The 20,297-nt window shown below is 39.1% G+C and overlaps 1 protein-coding gene across 20 annotated transcripts in view; it reads left to right on the forward strand.

Annotated features, from left to right (window-relative positions):
- Nucleotides 1-20,297, forward strand: part of RBFOX1 (RNA binding fox-1 homolog 1) — a gene marked incomplete at both ends in the record, with an annotated part of 621,309 nt that overhangs the window by 584,845 nt on the left and 16,167 nt on the right. For all 20 annotated transcript variants that reach the window (XM_079718519.1, XM_079718522.1, XM_079718524.1 and 17 more), the window contains one exon: nucleotides 1,745-1,809. In XM_079718519.1, the coding sequence (XP_079574645.1) occupies nucleotides 1,745-1,809 (65 nt within the window). The remainder of the gene's footprint in view (nucleotides 1-1,744; nucleotides 1,810-20,297) is intronic.

The raw sequence follows: 20,297 nt of genomic DNA on the forward strand, positions 1-20,297 counted from the left end.
GTTCAGGAACATACATACCTGCACACCTGTGTCTTTTATGGCTGCGTGATGAAAGCTGAAGAGATGGGCAAGCAGATGAAAAGAATGGTCCAGAAATCTGGTGACCCCGATTTTCCCTCAGCCCATTGGTCTGTATTTCTCAGCGCATCGCTCTGTATCTGGAGCTTGGTGCTGGGTGTGACAACTGCTTTGGTTTTCCATCTCCTCAGCACATTTAATGAGTTTCTCCGTTCCTAATTAGAGAACATGGTGCTTGGAACACCAGGTGGTGTCTGGCTAAGACCTCTTTTTTTAACTTTCACATTGTTTTTCAAGGGAGACTTTTTTTTTTTTTTTTTAATACTGGCTCCAAATTATTGGTGATTATCTGTCAGCATGTCTTGGAGGTATCCTCTCTAGCATGATCCAAAGAAGGAACTTGATTAAGGAGAAACTAGCTTTTTGGAATTGCTGTGTAAGTGATAGTAAATTTGCTCTGAAAGTCAGCTGTGATTGGCAAAGGGTAGAAATAAATGACAATAAACGACAGAACGTTTTGATAGATGCTTCTTGCAATTTTCTCATTCATCTGTTTTCTATCCTATACCTGGAGCCAAATATAATGAACTCCTTCCCCCAAAATCCTCCCATTAAATCCCCCCATTACACCAGTTATTTATGCTGTTAGATGCCCTCTGACATCGCAGTCTGTCCTGAATTGCCCCTTTACAGTGAGGGTGAGAACCCTTCTCCCAGAGGATTATGGGACTATGTATTCTAATTAGAACCTGAATGGTCCCTGTGTTATCGGTGGAGACTGGATCCTGCTTGTTAACTGTGCTGAAATCATTCGACAGTGGTTGATGTATCGCTGTGGTCTGCTGAGCAAGGAGCTCTGTTATTTTCACAGTTTGATAATCAATGCTCCACTGAACACAGTTCCTTTAGAATATGCCCATTTGTTTGTCCTCTGCTTAATTGAACAATTGCAATTGCTGGTACATACAACTAAATGTTAATTATTTTTCCCAGATTTTTTTTCTCTCCTAATGATTTTATTTACAAATTGGAAGACTTTATATTTTCCACACCAAACAAATTCTCCATCTGAACGAGTGTGATATCTTTAGCTGAAAAGACAGAATTTTTAAGAGCTCACCGTTCCTTTTTTTAATCATTACGTGACATTTAGAAAGCTGGAGACAGTCTTCTTTAACTGCTTTAGTGGTTGAACAACTACACGTGCAAGAGATGCCTAATACACTCTCAATCAAAGGGTTATCTTATTTTTTTAAAAATAAATATCAAAGTAAGACAGCAGGGCATTAGCTTGACCAATATTGGATTTTTAAGGAAGTAATCAAAGATTGAATAAAATGTAAGTTAATAGCTGATAAGTAAAGGTAAAGCATACTCATTTTGGAAAATCTGGAAAGTTCAGCAAAGCATAAAGAGCATTTAAATAATTCCCCATAATCCTCCCCACCCCCAAACAATTACCATTAATTAACATGTAGGTACATCTCTTTCAAAGGGTCTCTGGGTTGTCCCTTTGGGATATGCTTAAAACTGCTAACCTTTAACATCCAGCTGGGGTTGGTTGTCCACCCCCCATCTTTCTGGCGTGTTTTCATACTAAGCTTTCATTAACCTCCACTTTAGTTTGTTAGAGGTGGGTAACCACTGTTCTGACGTGGTCTCACAATCGGGCGCCCTGAGTTGGCTTCCTCTGCGTTCCTAATTCCACTTTCTCCTTGTGTTTTAGGGTGGTTACGCTGCATATCGCTACGCCCAGCCCACCCCTGCCACTGCTGCCGCCTACAGTGACAGGTAAGGGCCTTCCTTCTCATGCTTGACATTTACCTGGAAATTAACTTAACTCGTGGGAGACGAGGTTCTCGTCTGGTCTTGGTGCAAATGCATGACTGCTGGGGAGGCAGCACCCCAAAAGTTAGGTCTCATGGTGAAGGTCAACAGGGGGCCACATAGAGAGAGGATGCACAATGACGCCTAGCTCATTCTAAACACTCGCCCTCTCTGCTGAGACACAAAGATAATGATACATTTTGTCCATGCATAGTTGTTTTCCAGATCTCAATTCCTGTGACAGCACACCTTGCATGCACAAAGTATACTCCCTGTACCAACTTTCTCATGGTCTTCTCTGTAAGACCCTCGTTTCATTTAACTCATAGGACAAAAACCAGGAGATGATCCTGCAGGTTCACCTCAATTTTCAGCACCCCGTTTCCCTTTTTTTTTTACATCTTTGTACATCTAGGAAAGCATTCCCCTTATTGCATTTTTTTAACCCAAACCAAAGGAATGGGGGAGGTGTATCTGGCATTCATAAGGAGAGTCGTTCTTTTTGGCAACACCCAATGACTGTTCCTACGAACAGAAGCCAACATTTATTTGTAATGCACACCACATGTTAAGACTGGCAGCAGAAGGGTTTAAGAAATGCAGAAGTCAGAATTGGATGGCGGGGGTGAAGGCTGGGGGATGGAGGAGCTCTATTACGTGTTACCCAGGCTTAACAGATGACTCGGTTTCTGAAATGGCAAGCCACAGCTATTTTTGTATAAGTGCTTTGAAAAAAAAAAAGTGTGCGTTTCCATATTGAATGCAAATCGTTGGCTCTGTTTTCTGAGGACATAAATGTGAATGTTCAGATGCTCTGCATGCACAAATGTCATGGAGGGTGCTTATTTTGGGTAATGACTCCTTTAATTTAAAAATATGTTTCATGAATAAAACAGTAATGGTACCAATTTGCATGTGTGGCTGAGGCATGCTGGGTCCGACAGGTAAGCAGGCGATGTCTTGGACTCGAGAATGGGGAGTGTCGGCAGACACTGGTTCTCCTCCCTGGCCTCTTGTGACTCAGTCCTTATCTTGGTTTGCTGTGGTATGCTTTCTCTGCAGTTCCATTCCATTTCTCACAAGATGTGTCTTTAGCTTATTGTAACTACAGACTTCTTCTGAGGTATACTAAATCAAAAGAAATTCCTGAACCCAAAAAGCCTCACTTTGAAAACCCCCTGCCTAAACTTGTAATAAAATGGCTCTTTGACAAGATAGAATTGAGATTTGTTGTCTGAATGTATGCAGGTATTATTCCTGTTTTCTTATGAACAGCCATCACGAGCTCTCAAGGCTGGAGGGAGCTTCCAGAGGAACCCAAACTATTGTCAATGTGCAGTTCTAATTACCTAAATTATCCAGTTACCCAATCATCAGTTGCCAGGATGCAAAATATGTTTTATAGAAGTTGCTGTCTTCAATACACTTTGACACTAGATTAGGGAAATTGAGAGGGTCAAAAAAGCTAATAAAAATGATGACAATCTTGAAATCCTCAACATCATTCTACAAATGAAAAGACTTAATGCTATTAAATTCTGCACACTGAAGATTCACAAAGTATCAATTGTAATGTGGTTCATCTACAACCCTTAATTATTTTTATGAAAATATCTCTAGATGCTAAATTCTCCAACACCCACTTTGTATATAATTATAATCATAGTAACTTTAGCCTGCTGCATAATTATAAGAACCTTAAACAGATTTATGTCTTTGGATTTTTTATCTTGCTTCTCAGTATAAGTGCATCTATCCCCAAGCTGAAAAAAAGGTTAATTACAAAGATATAATTTAAATTGCTTTCTTTAATAAAACCAATCTAGACATTTGGAAAATAAAAAACAATGTTTAATACTATTCTTAGATAGAATTACTTGAGAATCTGGCCATCTCTATTTGCATTCATCTTAAAAATTAAGTTAAAATGTTGCTGCATTTGGGGGCACCATTTATGCAAATGTATTTATGAAATCTGTTGTTTTAATATTATTAAGATTTCTCACTGGCAACATGTCCTACTGAAAAATTGCCCTCATTCTTGGTTTGGTAAATCTTGACTAACTCTGCAATTCCCACTTTGGTGTAATAGTTTCAGTTGAAGAAACCAACTAAATATACTCTTGGCCTCTTGCTGTTCATTAAAGAAATGTGCGCATTAGGTCTTTTTAGTTGCTGAGGCAATTGATTGCTAGCCCTATTTCACTTTATTATAAGCAAGACACTTGCCACGTATGGAAATATTGCATTGAGGGAAATGCAGTAATAGGTAAATTACCAGAAAACAGTCTTTAAAGTGATGTTTCTGGCTTGATTTTTAAAGTGTATTTATGAAATGGTGGTACTTCCTTTTATTTTTAGTAAGCAGGTAAAGAGAAGGAAGACCCTTTTAGAGAAGACACATATTTGGGGGAAAATGTGAAATGATCAGAATAGCTTTCGAATCTAGATTAAGATGCCAGTTATCTAGAATTATCTCAGGGCAGCTGTGTAATCATTTCTTTTTACTCAATCACAGTGTAATATCAGTAGGGAAAGACCCTTAGTTCCTACTTTCTAGAAGAAAGGCAGGATGACAAAGAGAAACGCTTCGTAACCCAAAGAAACTCCTTCAAAATAGGAAGTAAAATCAGCAGGAATAGAGCATGTTTGGGTCACGCTCACTGGCTGTCAACTTGATCAAAAGAGAAACTGCAACAAACTTTCTCTCTAATCATGAGATTCACTCTTCAGACATCTTGAAAGCGAAAGAAGTTTGATGTCCCCAGTCGGTAGAATTTTACCTTTTATCAGCACAAATTAAGCCCTCATCAAATTAAAGATTCAGGGGCCTTTGGAAAATCTTGAACTCCAGTAACCTCAGGACTGGCCACCTTGCAACTCCCCACCCAACATCTTCTTGGTTAAATGATCACATGCTGATTATCTCGGAGTACCCTGAGAGTTTCTGAATGCTGACTCCAGAATGAAGACCATCTGGTGTGGGCAGAGATTTCCCCCAAAGAAAAAGACCTGACTGGACTAGGTAATTTTATAGTCTTATTGATGAATTGAATGACAATAGGCAAACATCTTTCCTTGGCACTTAGGAAACATTTGGTAAGCCTTTGACCTCACCTCAAATCTTTACTTCTAGTCTCACTTTGATTTGTGGAAAGCCAACTGTCTGAACTCTCAAGGGAGATGGTTTTCTGAGCTTGAACCAACCAAAGCATGGCAGTGGGGCCGATGGTCATCTGGTCATTGCATGCCACTTGGTGTTGCTGATGTGTTCGTGGTATGTTCTGGATTTGACAGGTCCATCATCACAGTAGCTCAATGAATGGCTTGCTTGAATTAAGCCTGGGGACAGGCTTCTCTTTATTGATTGGCTTTCGGTTTCTTTGTGTCCACGACTTGGTCCTTGTTGCATCTTTGAGCAGCCAGACTGGGAGGCGGGGGTGGTGGCGGGGGGAGATTTCCTTTTCCATGAATTATGCTACAGATATTTGGGTAAATATGTCTGATGTGTATACACTGCTTTGATGAAAATGTTACTGCGCCAAAAAGGCAGACATTTGTCATGCTTGTCCTGCTTGCTAAACATTCTAACATCCCCTAACAACCAGTGCATGGAAACGGCCCTCCACATTAGGGCAGAAGGGAACTCAATTCAGACCAGCTAGAGAAGAAGGTAATAAAGTGGTTCACTCCAAGATTTCACGACGATCCAGTTGCCCTGATAGTTACCCTGGGCCACTGTTTTCATGTAAGACATACATTTCCATAATGATCCCTGAAAGTTAGCAGCTTCTGACATACAGTAGTAGTCCTGGCCATACAGGTGCCCCTAGACTGAGCTAAAGAGACAGCAAGCAACAGGCTTCTGTTTGTTTGTTTTATTTTCTACCCTTTTTTGTTTGTTTTTTGAGACCTTTAACTTTCATCAGCAATGTTAGACTGTACCATATGAAATTGCTACCTTTGTGTGCCCCACATGGTGTAATACTGGCAATTTCATATAGCTCAGCTTAATGGAAACCCAATTAAAATGCCATAATATCAATTATCTTGCTCTCTGCACTTGAAATATATATATGTATGGTCAAACATATATATGTGTGTGTGTTGTGTATATATATTATTCATATACATATGTGAAAAATATATGTATACACAACACATACACATACACACTTCTGCCTTAGGACCTCATGGAGGACTCATAACAGTATCTAGGTAAATCTTAATTCAAGGAGGTCAGGACTTGTCAAGTTCAACCAGTCACAAGCCCCATGCTAGAACATCTTTTAAATGCGATACTCACAAGCTATGAATAAAAGGTTCTATCTCAGAGAGAAATAGATTAGTAGTTCTTTCTTAAAACTTAATAGGAATAAATAGTCATGTCTTTGGGATCATGGAGAGGTTGATCTGTAGATCAACTATTTAAAATTATATGGGTGGTAGTGATGGATGGATACATACATGCATAGATGGGTGGATGGATAGGTGGATGGATGGATGGGTAGAAAGGTAGATAGATGATAGATAAATAGATACATAGGTGGTTAGGTGGATGAATGGAAAGAAAGGGAGAAGAGAGAAGAAGGAAAGGAGGGAAGGAGGGCGGGAGGGAGGGAGGAAGAATGGAAGAAAAGGAAAAGAGAGAGAAAGTGAGTGAGCAAAAGAGAGAGAGAGAAAGAGGAAAGAAGCAAGGAAAGAAAGAAAGAAGGAAGTATGGACAGATAGGAAAAAAACTATCTCTATGCTCTTATAATATTTCATCATAAGCTAATCTACAGGATGCAGAACTAAATCCTTACATACAACCTTAGTTTGATCTAAACTGAAAAACTAAAGGGGTTTGAGTTGATTTCCATTTATGTGGGTACTCTCTCTACTTTAGGACTTTTGACCTCCTGGATTTAGATTAAATAATAGAGAAATGCCGTCATTAAAATAAGGCTAATAATTGCATTTAAAATGATACAGCATTTTATACAGAGTCCTTACCAAATCATATAGACTAAAAGTTAAGGGGTTGCCAGCCTATAAAGCATATGAGCCCCCTGAATGGAAAATTTAATTTACCATTTAAGGGTTTTTTTGGTAGAAAGGTTAATTTTTAAAACCCTGTTATACTTTAGGGGCTTAACAATTTTACTTTTTCTTGCTGTGGAGTAGAATATAGAAAGCTTCATCTATGGATAATGTGGATCCCTTAATGAGGGTAGACCATGCAAAGCAGAGAAAGGTAGGAAGTTTCATTGTTTTCCCCATTCCTCATATGTGAACCAGGTTAGAAAAGGGTTGAAACTGTTTCTGATTGAAAAACTGTCACAAGCCCCTGCACCCATCCTTTGTAGGTGTGTGTAAGGGGGGATTTCAAGATCTTATCCTGGTGCTTTGTGTGAAGTACTAGCTCCCTTGGCCAGCTCAAGACCTGATGACATTTACTGGTTTACCAGGATAGGAGAAGAACACAGACAATGTAATATGGCCGTCAACTCCCTTGTCTGGGGAATGGCCAGGCTTTACCCATGCTTCTTTCACATATGCTGTGAAAAATAGCTTTTCTTGTATGAAATGATGACAACAGCTTTGTTTTCTTCTTTTTTTATCCAGTTTTGTTTTTAATGTTCTTCCTTGGCAAAGTAAAAGTTGGCAACTCTATGATAGACTCCTTATTATATTTTATTTACATTTTCAATCTTTTTTTGAGAAATCCATGGGTGAAAAAATAGAGTGAGAGCATTCTAAAACTTGGTGATGCCAAGAATAGTATTCTCAGATGAACGAGAAACTGAAGGCTTAGTTCATGAGGGGATAGATCTGCAGTTAAGACAAGGATTCAGGGTCAGAAGGAAGCTATTTTGGACTCACATTCTAACCTATTGAGTTAAAACATGGCAGCAATAGTTACTCCGCTATCTTTTATTGATAGTGCCCTGTTGAAGTTGTTCTTGATTTTAGCTTTTAATCTTTTCCACTGTTTTCACTCATCCTGATGAGCTCTTCTGGGTTCTGCAATTAAGAAAAGAAAATGATGCTCTGTGAACTCATAATAGAAATGAGTCACTAATGCCTTTATTTATATCCTTCTGTGCCCCAGTGCCCAGAAAAGCACACCCAGTTTTTAAAATTAGAACACCAGGTTGAAATATATATTCATACATAGTATTGTATATAATATTTTCTTGTTTTTATTTATATTCTTATTCTTCTTTTTGGTTTAAAGTTTACTTTCTTAACTGATTTTTTTTTTTTTTTTTTTTTTTTTTTGGTGATTCAGCATCCCCTCAGGAAGAGAAAGGGAAGCTAATTATTCTAGACAGCTTCAGGGTAACAAGAAAGAAACAGGGATTGCCTGTGAGTTTCCTGTTACAAGGCACACATACTACATGAAAATAAATTTCTTCAATAAAACTTGCCATATATATGAGAATGCTCCTGTGAAAATGTTCCTTAGGTGGAAATAGAGGACGTCAGTACTTGCACTATTTCTTAAGAAGTTTAATACAGTAACTGAGCAAACTTTGATTCAAATGATCTCTCTGTGATAACGATAACAGTAATTATGATAATAGCAATAATAGCAATGGCTGTGTATGGAGTCCTTACTATGTGATAGCACTAAGTGTTCTAAGTGCTTTACAAAGATAGTCACTGAACTGTCACACTAAGTATTAAATTGACCGCCATGGTACAGATGGGGAAGACGAGCTTGGGGAAGGGTGAAGTAGATGTTCAGCTCAACTTGAGAGCTAATGTCTATGCCCTTAATCCCCAGGCTCTATTGCATCTTAGTGGAGCAACCTTGAGAAGTCGTTTCTTTGCCCTCCATCACCTCATCTGTGGTGGGTATATTGATTCCACCTCACAGAGTGGTTTGAAAGTTTTGAGACACTGCCTATGAAATATTCAGTGCATCAAGGGCAGTACATAAAATATTCTTGTTTTAATTTTCATGTTTATATTTTCATAGTCATAAATTCCAGTTTTACATATTTTATTTCATATTCCCACAACATAGTCCATTAAGAGCTTTAAATCTGGGTAGCAACAGTGAGCTTGGAGGAAACCAAAAATATCTAGGTTATTTCAGTTTCACCTGAATCTCTATAATCCAGGGGTTTGAATCTGTTGTTTCTTTAACTGATTCCAGAGTCAAGCAAAGTTTAGGGAGGATAATAACCAAATATACTCAACTGATTATGATGTAGACAAAACTTTTAAAATATAGTAGGTAGGATTATATGCAACTCTAATCCTTTTTAATCCACTGAGTTCCAAGAATAATTTATGTTTGCTTTGTTTTGCATTTTTTTAACAGAAAAACACGCTTTTTTTTTTTTTGGCTACGTAAGCCCCCCCCCCCAATTGATCAGTCCTCCAAAGTTTAGATTTTGATATGTCAGGTTTTCTTAAAGTGAGCAGTCTTAGATGATGTTTCCTGCCACTTTTTAAAATCTTTTCACCATGTAGATTTCTGTTTTGAAGTTATTTTTTAGGTAGTGTCTCTAGTGTGGCAGGTACTATATAAAACATTGGAACAAATGACCTGATCAGGTAAGCAGTATAGTTAGGGCACCCATATAATGATCATTTAAAATGGATCATTTTAAATGGGACATTGAAATGATCATTTAAAATGGGATGACATAACAGAGAAGGGATGCACTGGTAATAATGACTCCAGGACAGCAGGCTTCAACTAGGACTTCCGTAAAACAAGAAGAACATGTGTGGTCATCCTAAGTAGAACCACCAGTGTGTGGATAGGAGAAGCAGGTCCAGGCAGGGTGATGTACACTCTGGGAAATCCCACTATTGGGCTTCAAGTCCAATGCCTGTCGGTCCAGGTCCTGGACTGTTTCTACCTCCTTATGTTATCGTTACAAAGTCAGGGCAAAGGCATGTTTGCAGCTTCAAATAGTCATACCTAAGACACAACTTGATAACTTAATGATTAAAAAGAGAATGGAATTTCATACTCTTATTTATTTATTTTTCCCTATGGATCAATAGTTCTGACTGAACATTCACCAAACAAATTACAATAACTAGATAATTATATTTTCTGCCAACCTGCTCTGCAGGTTGATGCTGATTCCATTTGATAACGATTGAGATGGCTCAGAGATAGTGAAGGAGGGAATGTAGAGCTCTTGCTGGTAGCATCAGTATGATTTTGGGAACTTGTGTTTATGGACACAAAGCTCTCAGTGATGAAAAGTAATATGGCTGTTACTGATCAGTGTGTTTCCTGAGTTTCCCTTCTTTTTAATTTACAGACAGGTACACACACACACGTGCACACATTAAATGAAAAAGTGCTCAAGTTTTTGTTTCAAGAACTATTTGCCTTTGGTCCATAATCTTAACGGCTTCTTAACAACTGTTAGGCACTGCCAGATGAATATATCATTTAATTGAAGCAGTTAAAAAAAGAAGTAAGCCTGTAATAGTCAACAGACTGGACCAAGAAGGAGTTGGGGAGATATTAAAGGAAATTCCAAGCCCAGTGGACCATAGCTGTCACAGCCATTTGGGTAGACACGTTTGCCAGCGGCAAGACAAGATATAACAACTCCTTTGGTCATATCATGGCCTAATTACATACTTTTTGGGTTGCAGATCATTGACTTGATAGGCCAAGAAAAAGCAAATAAAACCTATCTTTTCAGTAGTGCCATCAGGGTCCTTCAGCTGTGAAAGGTTTAGAAGCAGGTGAGAAAGCCCAGAGCTTTCTAGAGGCTGGTCAGAAACCTCTGATGAGGACCTGTACACAGAAGCCTCTGGATGAGCCATTTCTGTTGCAAATAAAGAACTTTCCTCATAGAAGACAGTATTCCAGTCAAGTAGAAGGGGATATACACACAGTAGATAGACTCTGAACTGATGAAGCATTAGTGAATGTGACAAAAATTAAACCTGCTCCACTTTACCTTTTATTTTTTTGATCACTATCAGATATGCTAGAAAATCTATCTTCGGGGGTAAGAGGGAACTTTTCACTTAAAAATTTCTAGTATTTCTTTTAACATTATCAAAGTGAGTTCTGACTTTTGTACCTGTGAAGAGAACTTTTAATTATTTTCCAGAAGAACTGACTTCTATTTAAATGTGGCCTCTCTTTTATTTTCATATTTGTGTGTAATACATGCCTGTGAACAGTCATTGGACAGAAATAAATGACTTCTCATGGTTTTCTCCCTGATGTGAATCACAGTGATTTATTCTTCTGGAATTAGATTCTCCTCCAAATAATAGTGCATTTCATCTTGAATTACCATACAAAGCATTTAGAGCATTTACAGTAGGACCACTATCAGAATTTAGGGTAGTCGGGTAGGTAAGAGCTTAAGGAGGAGCTAACTTGTCCATGTTGTCATTGTTTCCAGGCTTATTCTTACTACATTATGATGTGTTGATGTTCAGATAGATCACCAGATTGTCAGGAGATGAGACAGAATCAAAGCCAAACACCCTTTTCCCTTAATTATCTTAATCACTTAGATTGAAATGTGTTGGCCTGAGAGTCTAGACATACATCACACATCTGATAACCTGGAACAGTGGTTCCCACTGTTTTTGAAGCCATGGAATCTCTTTAAAAAGAAAACTAGTATTGCTGGTTGCTTCTAGCATCCTTTTAATCCCTATCTCCTTTCATGGTCCAGTTTTGTAATTTGAAATTTGATTGCATTAAAAGATTGAGGGACTTTCCTCTTCCTGCCATTTCTATATTGTTAGAGGGTTTGTGGACCACTTCTAGTAACTAGAATAGGAGCCCAGCTTGTGGGGGTGGGGACACTTGAAAAATGACTCCTGGAAAATATTAGCTCCACAGCTTTCCCAGAAAGACAGTTTCTCTGCTGTTCTTTTCATTGTTTATTCAATATCTGTCTTGAACTAAAACAAACAACAGGAAAAGAAGCACTTACCTTATTCTGTTCTAAAATTTCAAGATTGAAGTGGTTCATCTTGAGGGTCCTTTGAGCCTTACTCTGCAAAGCATTGTTCCCAGACCAACCAAATTGGCCTCACCAGGAACTTGTGAGAAATGCAGAATCTCAAGCCCCACCTGAACCACAATCTGTACTTTCAAGATCCCAGGGCGATTTGTGAGAAGCACCTTTCTCAAGGTGCTTCAATTCTACCCCGATAGGCAGTAAATAATGTTCACTCTGAGTTCTCCTTCCACAAATCTTCCACATGTAAGAGAGTCTGTCATTGTCCCTTGTTGCTTTGTAAACATCTCTCTGCTCTCTCCCTTCCTAAAGGAAAAAGTAAGAGCTGTCCGTGGTTGGGCATCCCTCACAATCCGTTCTTTTGTGACTTCCTTCCTCAACTAGTTTAGGGCCACAGATAATCATTTTTTCATTCCAAAGATCCAAGAATAATGAAAGTGATTCCATGCTAATATCTCCTCATTGGTTGTGTAATAGTGTAAACTCACACTGTTGTAAAACGTACCCTGGAAAAGTCACATCTGATTTCTCTTACCTTTATGGAGCCTCCATTTTGTCATCTGCTAAAGGGAGAGCATAACACCAGTTAGAATCAGAAAGAGATGAAGGTGAACATTGCTTTATAAACTGAAAGAGGTGGCGAAAAAGCATGGCATTATCAATAAGTCAATTGATTATTGACAGATTTTTTAGGGTGTATATGGTTATTTGAAAGCATTGGATGTATACAGGCAAAAGCAAGCAAATTAAATTAAATCTATCTAAAAGTGCAAATCATTTTTAGATGAGGCTATCTTCAGGACCCACCATAACACTAACATTCTGGGAACCTGTGCCTTCCTCAACTTGTCATTGGCCTGACCAAGATGTAAAGCAGGATCTTTCATACTCATTGTATCTCTTCTTTGATTGGCACATGCGTTGGCAAATCTTTGCTTATTCACCAACAGACTGTGATCAGAGATTTACATATAGAGACTGAATCTCAGTAAGTTACTTACTACACGTGGTAGTACAGGCAGGCTAATTGACTCTCAACTGCCTCATCTTTAAAGTGGGGCTGATGAATCATGCCTGCCTCCATGGGTTGTTGTGAGAATTAATTGAGGTCATGAAGAAAAAGCTTCTTGAATAGCACTGATACCGAGTAGCCCTCAGGATATTATTATCATCATCATCATCCTCAGCATCATTATCCTCCTTATTTTTATTCTCAGCAACATCACTAAACTATAGGCATATTTTGTTTTTTTCTTGGCCCAAAGATGAGTCCTTTCTTGTGGCAGCAGGTTTTCAGAGTCAGAAGAATTTTTTTGACTCTAGAAGTTTTTTTGTTGGTGTTGTTTTGTTTTTCAATCTTGACTTCCATCCTAGAAATATGAAAATACATAGACCCAAAATTTGCTAAGAGAGTAGAACTGAAGTGTCCTCACCACACACAAAGAAAGGTAACTCTATGAAGTGATGGATGTGTTAATTAGCTTGATTGTCATACTCATTTCACAATGTACATGGATATTAAATCATCACTTTGCACACCTTTAAAAAAGCATGTACAACCTGATTATAAGAATTTTAATTTGTCAATCATATCTCAAAACTGGGGAAAAAATACATTGGGCCAAAAAATAGTGAAGGAAGAAGCAACTGGGAACCATGAGATCAAACAGCCTGTCCTTCTGTTCATCTTTCTCCTGGATTATTGCTTCTCTTTTCTGTCCAAGGAGGAAGGAGCTCAGGCTGTCAGGGATGCATCAGCTTCTTAGGACAAACAACCAGTTCTCCCAGTGTAAACCCAGCCCCCAAATCAACATGGCTTTAGATTTAAAGAGTTAAAAAAAGTCAAACTAAATCTGTCGATGCCGCCCTTTTCCCATTGTGCTTGGTGAGAAGTCCAATACTGTGGTGGAGGTGGGTTACTGGAACCCCAGGGAACTTTCTACCATCAGCTCACTTCATTTTGCACATAACTCCTAAGTGGACCCAGACCTTCTCAGCGTGGCCTCTCCACCCTCCAGAGCCTCAGCCTGGACACCCACTGCTCTTCCTGAGCCTCCAGAAGCTCAGGTACCCCCTCAGCCATATGAGGGCTGCTTCCCTTAGAGAACACGTATGCTGTTCAGAGAACTTGCCAGACCCATTTCCACCCTGTGATAGGCACCCATTCACATGAGAAGCTCCTTCTGCCCAACCAAAGCTGAGGTGGGATTTTGCCTTCCTTGGAGGCTCCAGGCCACCTGTAAAATGACCTATAACCTCCAAAGGCTCTTAACTATCTCCCACTTGCCCTAAAACCCCAGAAGCCCAGGACTTAACAACACAAACACCAGGCCTCTTTGTGGGGAGAGAGAAGCCTGTATTTTTCATGAGTCCACACAGCCAGAAAAATACATGATGTTTTCCCCCCAAATAAAGTGCTTTCCCATTCATGTTCTCATTGATCTGCACAAAACAAACAAAAATCTAAGAGGGGTAGGTGCTATTTTCATTCCCATTTTCCAGATGAGGAAGCTGAGGCCCAGAAAGGCGAAATGATTTTTCTATTGGAACACAGCTTGTATGTGACCAGGCCCAACTTCCAGACTCACAGTTCTCTTTCACTTTAGCCGAGAAAGTGGTACAGTGGGAACCGGGGAGATTATTAAATGTTGGAGATGCTAAAATTACAGAAGTGGACTCTCCCCAAGGTCTCCAGGAAATGGAGATGCCCTTGCATTTGAATCTCTAAAACTCAGAGATTTTGGATGGAATATTCACACTGGGGACAGATTCACAGTACTTAACTCCTTTTGCACTTAAACATTTTTATGTGTGCGGTGTTAGCAGTAGGAACTGGGGCTCAATAAAATAGTTTTGAATGGGTGTTAATGCAATCCCCTTTTAAAATAAAAAAATACCAGGATAGACCCTTTCAGAGGAGTCTATAGTCAATCTATTTAATCGCTTGCTTGTTTGTTTCTTTATACCTCACCTCAATTCTACAATTGGCCATGGCCTCTTGAAGTACATATGATACAATACTAAAAAAAAAAATATATATATATATATATATATACACACACACACACAAATATATATATATAAATTATATATATATTATATTATATATTATATATATATATATATATATATATAAATTACAACAGGGTAGGGAAAATATGAATCTGAATGGGATTTGTACAATTCTAGAATTTTAGAACTGAGTCGGGGTGAGAGAGGTAAAATACTGATCACAAGCAAATCGGTCTCCATTTCAAGGTGATAAAACTGAAATATAATTAGATTATGAGCTTCGAGATAGCCAAGCCCAATATAGATATTCCTCAGTGATTTACATGCCATGAGCATGGCATCAAATCCCTTAAGCTTAGCTGGGTGCCCAGCACGTTGTAAGCCCTCATTAACCATCTGAGAAGTGAATGAACAACACCAGTAAACAATTTAGCAAAGGCACCAAATGGAATTTTAATAGGAGCACCTTTTTTCTGCATGTTATATTTAACTCTTCAGGAAATACTCAAGGCTGCATTCCCTGTGATGGAGATCAACACTAGTGCAATTTAATTTAAAAAAAAAAGACAGAAGACACAACTCATTTCCTGCGAGGTCAGGGCACATATGTTCAGAGAATATTTGTACAGTGAGAAATTGGTTCTCAATGCTGGCAGACACGTTAGAATCACCTGAGCGGCTTTTCAGGCATACCTGTGCCTGGGTACCACTCTCAAAGAGTCTGTCCTTTAATGATCGGGCCTGGTAATTGGTATGTTATATTTTTTAAAATGGCCTGGTGATTGGTATTTTATATTAAAAAAAATCTTAGCTGATTGTAATGGGCAGTCAGGTTTGAGAACCTCTGTCTTATAACTAATAGATGCCCTGGAGACTACAGATAGAATTAAATTGACTTTGTCCCACTGCCATCTTGGGGCTGCCATCTGCCAGACCAGAAGACCCACTTCTCAGGCTGTAGGGATCTTTTAGTAGATAGCCTTGGAGGGTTTTAATCACATATCTCTGTGTGTGTGTGTGTGTGTGTGTGTGTGTGTGTGTGTGTGTGTATGTTAGATTGAATATTCCTAGCATTGGATACAAAAGGAAACTTGCTATGAATGGCACCAACCCTGAGTTTTGTGTAACAATAGTGACAAAAAAGAATTGAGGCCAAAGAATGATAAATGACCAGAATCTTTAACAGTAGAACTTAAAGCCAGTATTATTTAATGGGAGAACCTCCTGTCTGGCCTTTCCCTCCACCCCAACCTATGCCAGAATTTTCTCTGTAACTTGTTGATACCTAGCTTCTCACACCCCTTCCAGCAACACTGGCTGGCTATTATTTTCATTTGACTCTTAGGATTCAGCTGTGGGTGATTTTTAGAAGAAAAGAAAATTGCCAAGAGATGAGATTTCATGGAAGGTGAAAAGTGGGATATTAAGGATAACATGACAAGTCACAGGACTCATGTAAATGTACCACCAGCTGAGTCAGAGCCACAGTCTGGGTGGTCAGTCTATGGAAATCATCGTAAAACATCATGAAGTCTGGTAATATATTAAAAAGAGAGAAAGACCATGTTAGAAAATTCCTCCGCAGAGAAGCCACACCCATTACTGACTGAATACCCTCTGTTGTGAGCATCTCTGAGCAGAATCTTAGAGGGTGAATGAGAGTTGGGGTCTTGGAATCTAAAAAACAAAACAAATGAATATATATAAGAAAACAGAAACAGACTCACAGATGTAGAGAATAAGTGAGGAGAAGAAAGGGGGGGGGAGATAAGGGTATGGGATGAAGAGATACAAACTACTATGTATAAAATAAATGAGCAACAAGGATATAAAGTACAGGGGAATATAGTCATTATTTTATAATAACTTTAAATGGAGTCTACTCTATAAAAATATTGAATCACTATGTTGTACACATGAAACTAATAAATATTGTAAATCAATATTGTAAATACTTTAGTTAAAAATAAATATTGTAAATTTTTATTTACAATATTTATTTATTGTAAACAAATACTTATTTAAAAATAAATATTGTAAATACTTCAGTTAAAAATAATAAAAATAAAATATTTTTATTATGATTTTTATATTTAAGCAAAAAATAATAAAATGAGTCGGAGTCTTGAGCCAATCCGACAATGTCCAGATTTCACTTAACATCTTGTTCACATTACATAACCTTCTGTGTCTCCATTTCCTCGTTTATGAACGTGGGGATAATAAGAGAGATTGTAAGGAAAATTGAATGAATACATATATGCACAGCACTTGGCAACCGCCTGTCATGGATAAGCGCTCCATCAACTTTAGGTAGTGGCTCTTTGGTGTCAACATTCCAAAGAGTCAAGACGAACACAGCCTCCTCTCTTGTGCTCAGTAATTTACTATTTCCTTATTTTTCTTAAATTAGCAATCCTCTCTTCTCCCACAAAGCCTCCCTATATCTAAGAGTCTTCCTGGGAAAGGTGGGCTTTGAAATGAAAACGAGAATGAACTTGCAGGAGATCTCTCAGCATGATTTCTCAAATATCTCCATGGTAAAAAAAATTACCTAAAACCACAATTCCCTCCCTGGAGGTATGAGTGGTGTCCAGATGATCAGACCTCTCTCCTGGAAATTCTGATGCAGTTGGTCAGGGTTGAAACCCAGGCATCTATATTTTTAACAAACATTGTAGATAATTGTCTTCAGGGAAGTTTGAGAAGTTCTGGAGTAGAGGGAGAGGTCAAAAATAGGAATTCTAGGTGAAAAAAATGGTAAAGAGAATTAGATGCAGACTCACTAGGAAAAAATGGGAAGACCCTGCCTAGATGAACTTGGGTATATCCATTGGAGACAGTGAAAGAAGATGAACAGGGGAGGAAACAAAAACAGAGCATGATATTATGGCCACTTTTCACCAGCTTCGGCAGAAATAAGGTTTAAAGCCCATTCTTTTAGAGGGTCTTCAGAAACTCGAAGTAACCATTCCTGGGCATCCTCAGCAACCACACAGCTAGGTTGTCTTAGAGGCCAACATGGTGGGTGGCAAAATGGAAGCTGCAAAAGAAGCAAAATCTGCAAGAGATTTGGTGATCCAGCCCCCTTTCCACTCTGCATTTGTACCATCCCCAAATGCTTCCCGGCTGTGGCTGATATAAGATGCATCTGCCGAGCATTTCCTAAGCTACCTCTTTCCAGATCCAGTCCCAGAACAATTATGCCAGGACCCACAGGAGTAGGGCTTGGCTTTATTTCTTTTAACCTCTCCCTATGAATCTGGGAGCAGCCAAGGTGAGAACCATTCAGCTAGATAAGCGCTTCTCAGCCTTGGCTGCATAATACAGTCACCTGGAGGTCTTTAGAAACTACTGATGCCTGAGACCCACTTACAGAGCTGCCCATTTAACTGGTCACTAGGAATTTTAGAAGCACACCAGCTATTTACCCTGTCCAGCCAAGGTTGAGAATGACTCAGCCAGACTTAATCATCAACAACCACTGCACAAACCAGTTTGCTGAAAATAAGGTCCAACTGCATTTGAAGTTTAAGTCCTCAGGCCTGGGTTGACAGTGAAGAGCAGACTAGGATTAGCAAAAGGGGACAGGCCCCGTGCCAGGCTCCTTTCCCCTCTTGAGAGGTGATCCCCCTGTCCAGAGCACACCTGGGTTGCTCTGATCATTAAGTTTTCCTGACAGTTTGGGAACAGCAGACTTCTCTGCTAGGTCATGAATCTCTTTGATCATACCTCTCTCTGGTCATTTGGGGTAAATAATTTCACCGAGAGGGTCATATCATTTTATGGGCAGACTAAAAGACATGGTTTAGCTTCAATTTCAAGTGGAGAGAAACAGAATTGTATATAAAAGTGTCCTAACAGAGGAGACATAGACACCACAATGAAACCTGCCCCTTATTCTACCCAAATTCCTCTGTTGGCCTGACATGTGGGGTATCTCTTACCAGGCTGTTATTTGCCAGGCATTTCCTATTAATTGTACTTATAATCAATTGATGAAAGGGTAGTTTAGAGGGAGGGGTGATCACACAGGCTTACTCCATGGAACTAATGAGCTTTATAGGAATGCACTTTTCTAAGACATTAGGGTAAACTTCCTTGGATGTAGTGGGATTGCTTGTGTGGATTAAAAAAAAGTCAGTACAGGATTGATACGTCCAATGGATTACTACTTTTTTACAAATATGTTTATACTCCTTTTTTGGCACTGCTGCAGAGCCCATGGCATATTCTTTAAAATGTTGGTGAGAACTCTCTAAACTTTCATGTAGACGATTTCATAGTTGGAGGTAATCTGAACCAACTCTTCTGAAGACAGTAAGTCATCAATGGGAGGAATCCCCTTTGTTTAGAAATTTGCCCAGGAATCAGAGACACTGAAAAAAGTCCAAATATATAGATTACAAAAACAAAAAAGAAGAAGGAAATGGAGAAAGTGTAGCATTTTTTTAAAGAGTAAGTATATCACGTCAAAAAGAAAAGTGCTATAAAGGACAGCCATCATAGTTTCTAAAAATCTGGTACAATTAAAGAAAAGGGTCTCATTGCTTTATAATCATACTTGCAGGCTGCATTTTTACAAGTTTTCCCTCTTCATCCAATCACTGTTTTGTTTTGTTTTTGTTTTTGTTTTTGCGGTACGCGGGCCTCTCACTGTTGTGGCCTCTCCCGTTGCGGAGCACAGGCTCCGGACGCGCAGGCTCAGCGGCCATGGCTCACGGGCCCAGCCACTCCACGGCATGTGGGATCTTCCCGGACCGGGCCACGAACCCGTGTCCCCTGCATCAGCAGGCGGACTCTCAACCACTGCGCCACCAGGGAAGCCCAATCACTATTTTTTTAATCTGTTGCCTTCCATGGCTTTCCGAGTCTAGCACGCTGGACAGTTTCTTAGGGAAAATGCAGAAGAGAGACTCAAGGGAGAAGTGCGTTTAGGGTTAGCGAGTATGGATGGGATAGGGCCACCTCACGAATGAGGCCCCCCTCGTAGATAAGCGAATGGCTATTCCAAAGAGCTTGCCCCTTAGATAAACCAGATCACTGTTCTTGGTTACGGTAGGTTCTTCTTTTGATCGTGCTAGAAACAGAGGTCCTTCCAAAGTACTTGTTTGGTCCACCGGACAATATCATACATGTAATTTAAGCTGTCTGTGTCTTAGAGTCAGTCCTAGGTGAGCAAGTCAAAACAGATACTCAACCCAAACATCTTCATTTTCAGGGATACTAATTTTACTTCTCTTCAAATCTTGAAAAGTTGATGCCAGATAACGATGGGGCCCAAAAAGTTTGTAAAAGAGCAAAAAGATAGCCAACATCCAACAACACTAACTTTCATTGTTTTAAGAGAGGTGATAAATGAACTTAGTTGTGACTTTTGTTATGTGGATGAGAAACATAAAAAATGCTATCCTCAGACCATGCATAACTTTGTTTAGATTTCATTGGTGTGGCAATGATGAGAATCTTCAGCTGAATGTTAAA

This window comes from Hyperoodon ampullatus, assembly GCF_949752795.1.
Source record: "Hyperoodon ampullatus genome assembly, chromosome: 14".
Taxonomy (NCBI): domain Eukaryota; kingdom Metazoa; phylum Chordata; class Mammalia; order Artiodactyla; family Ziphiidae; genus Hyperoodon; species Hyperoodon ampullatus.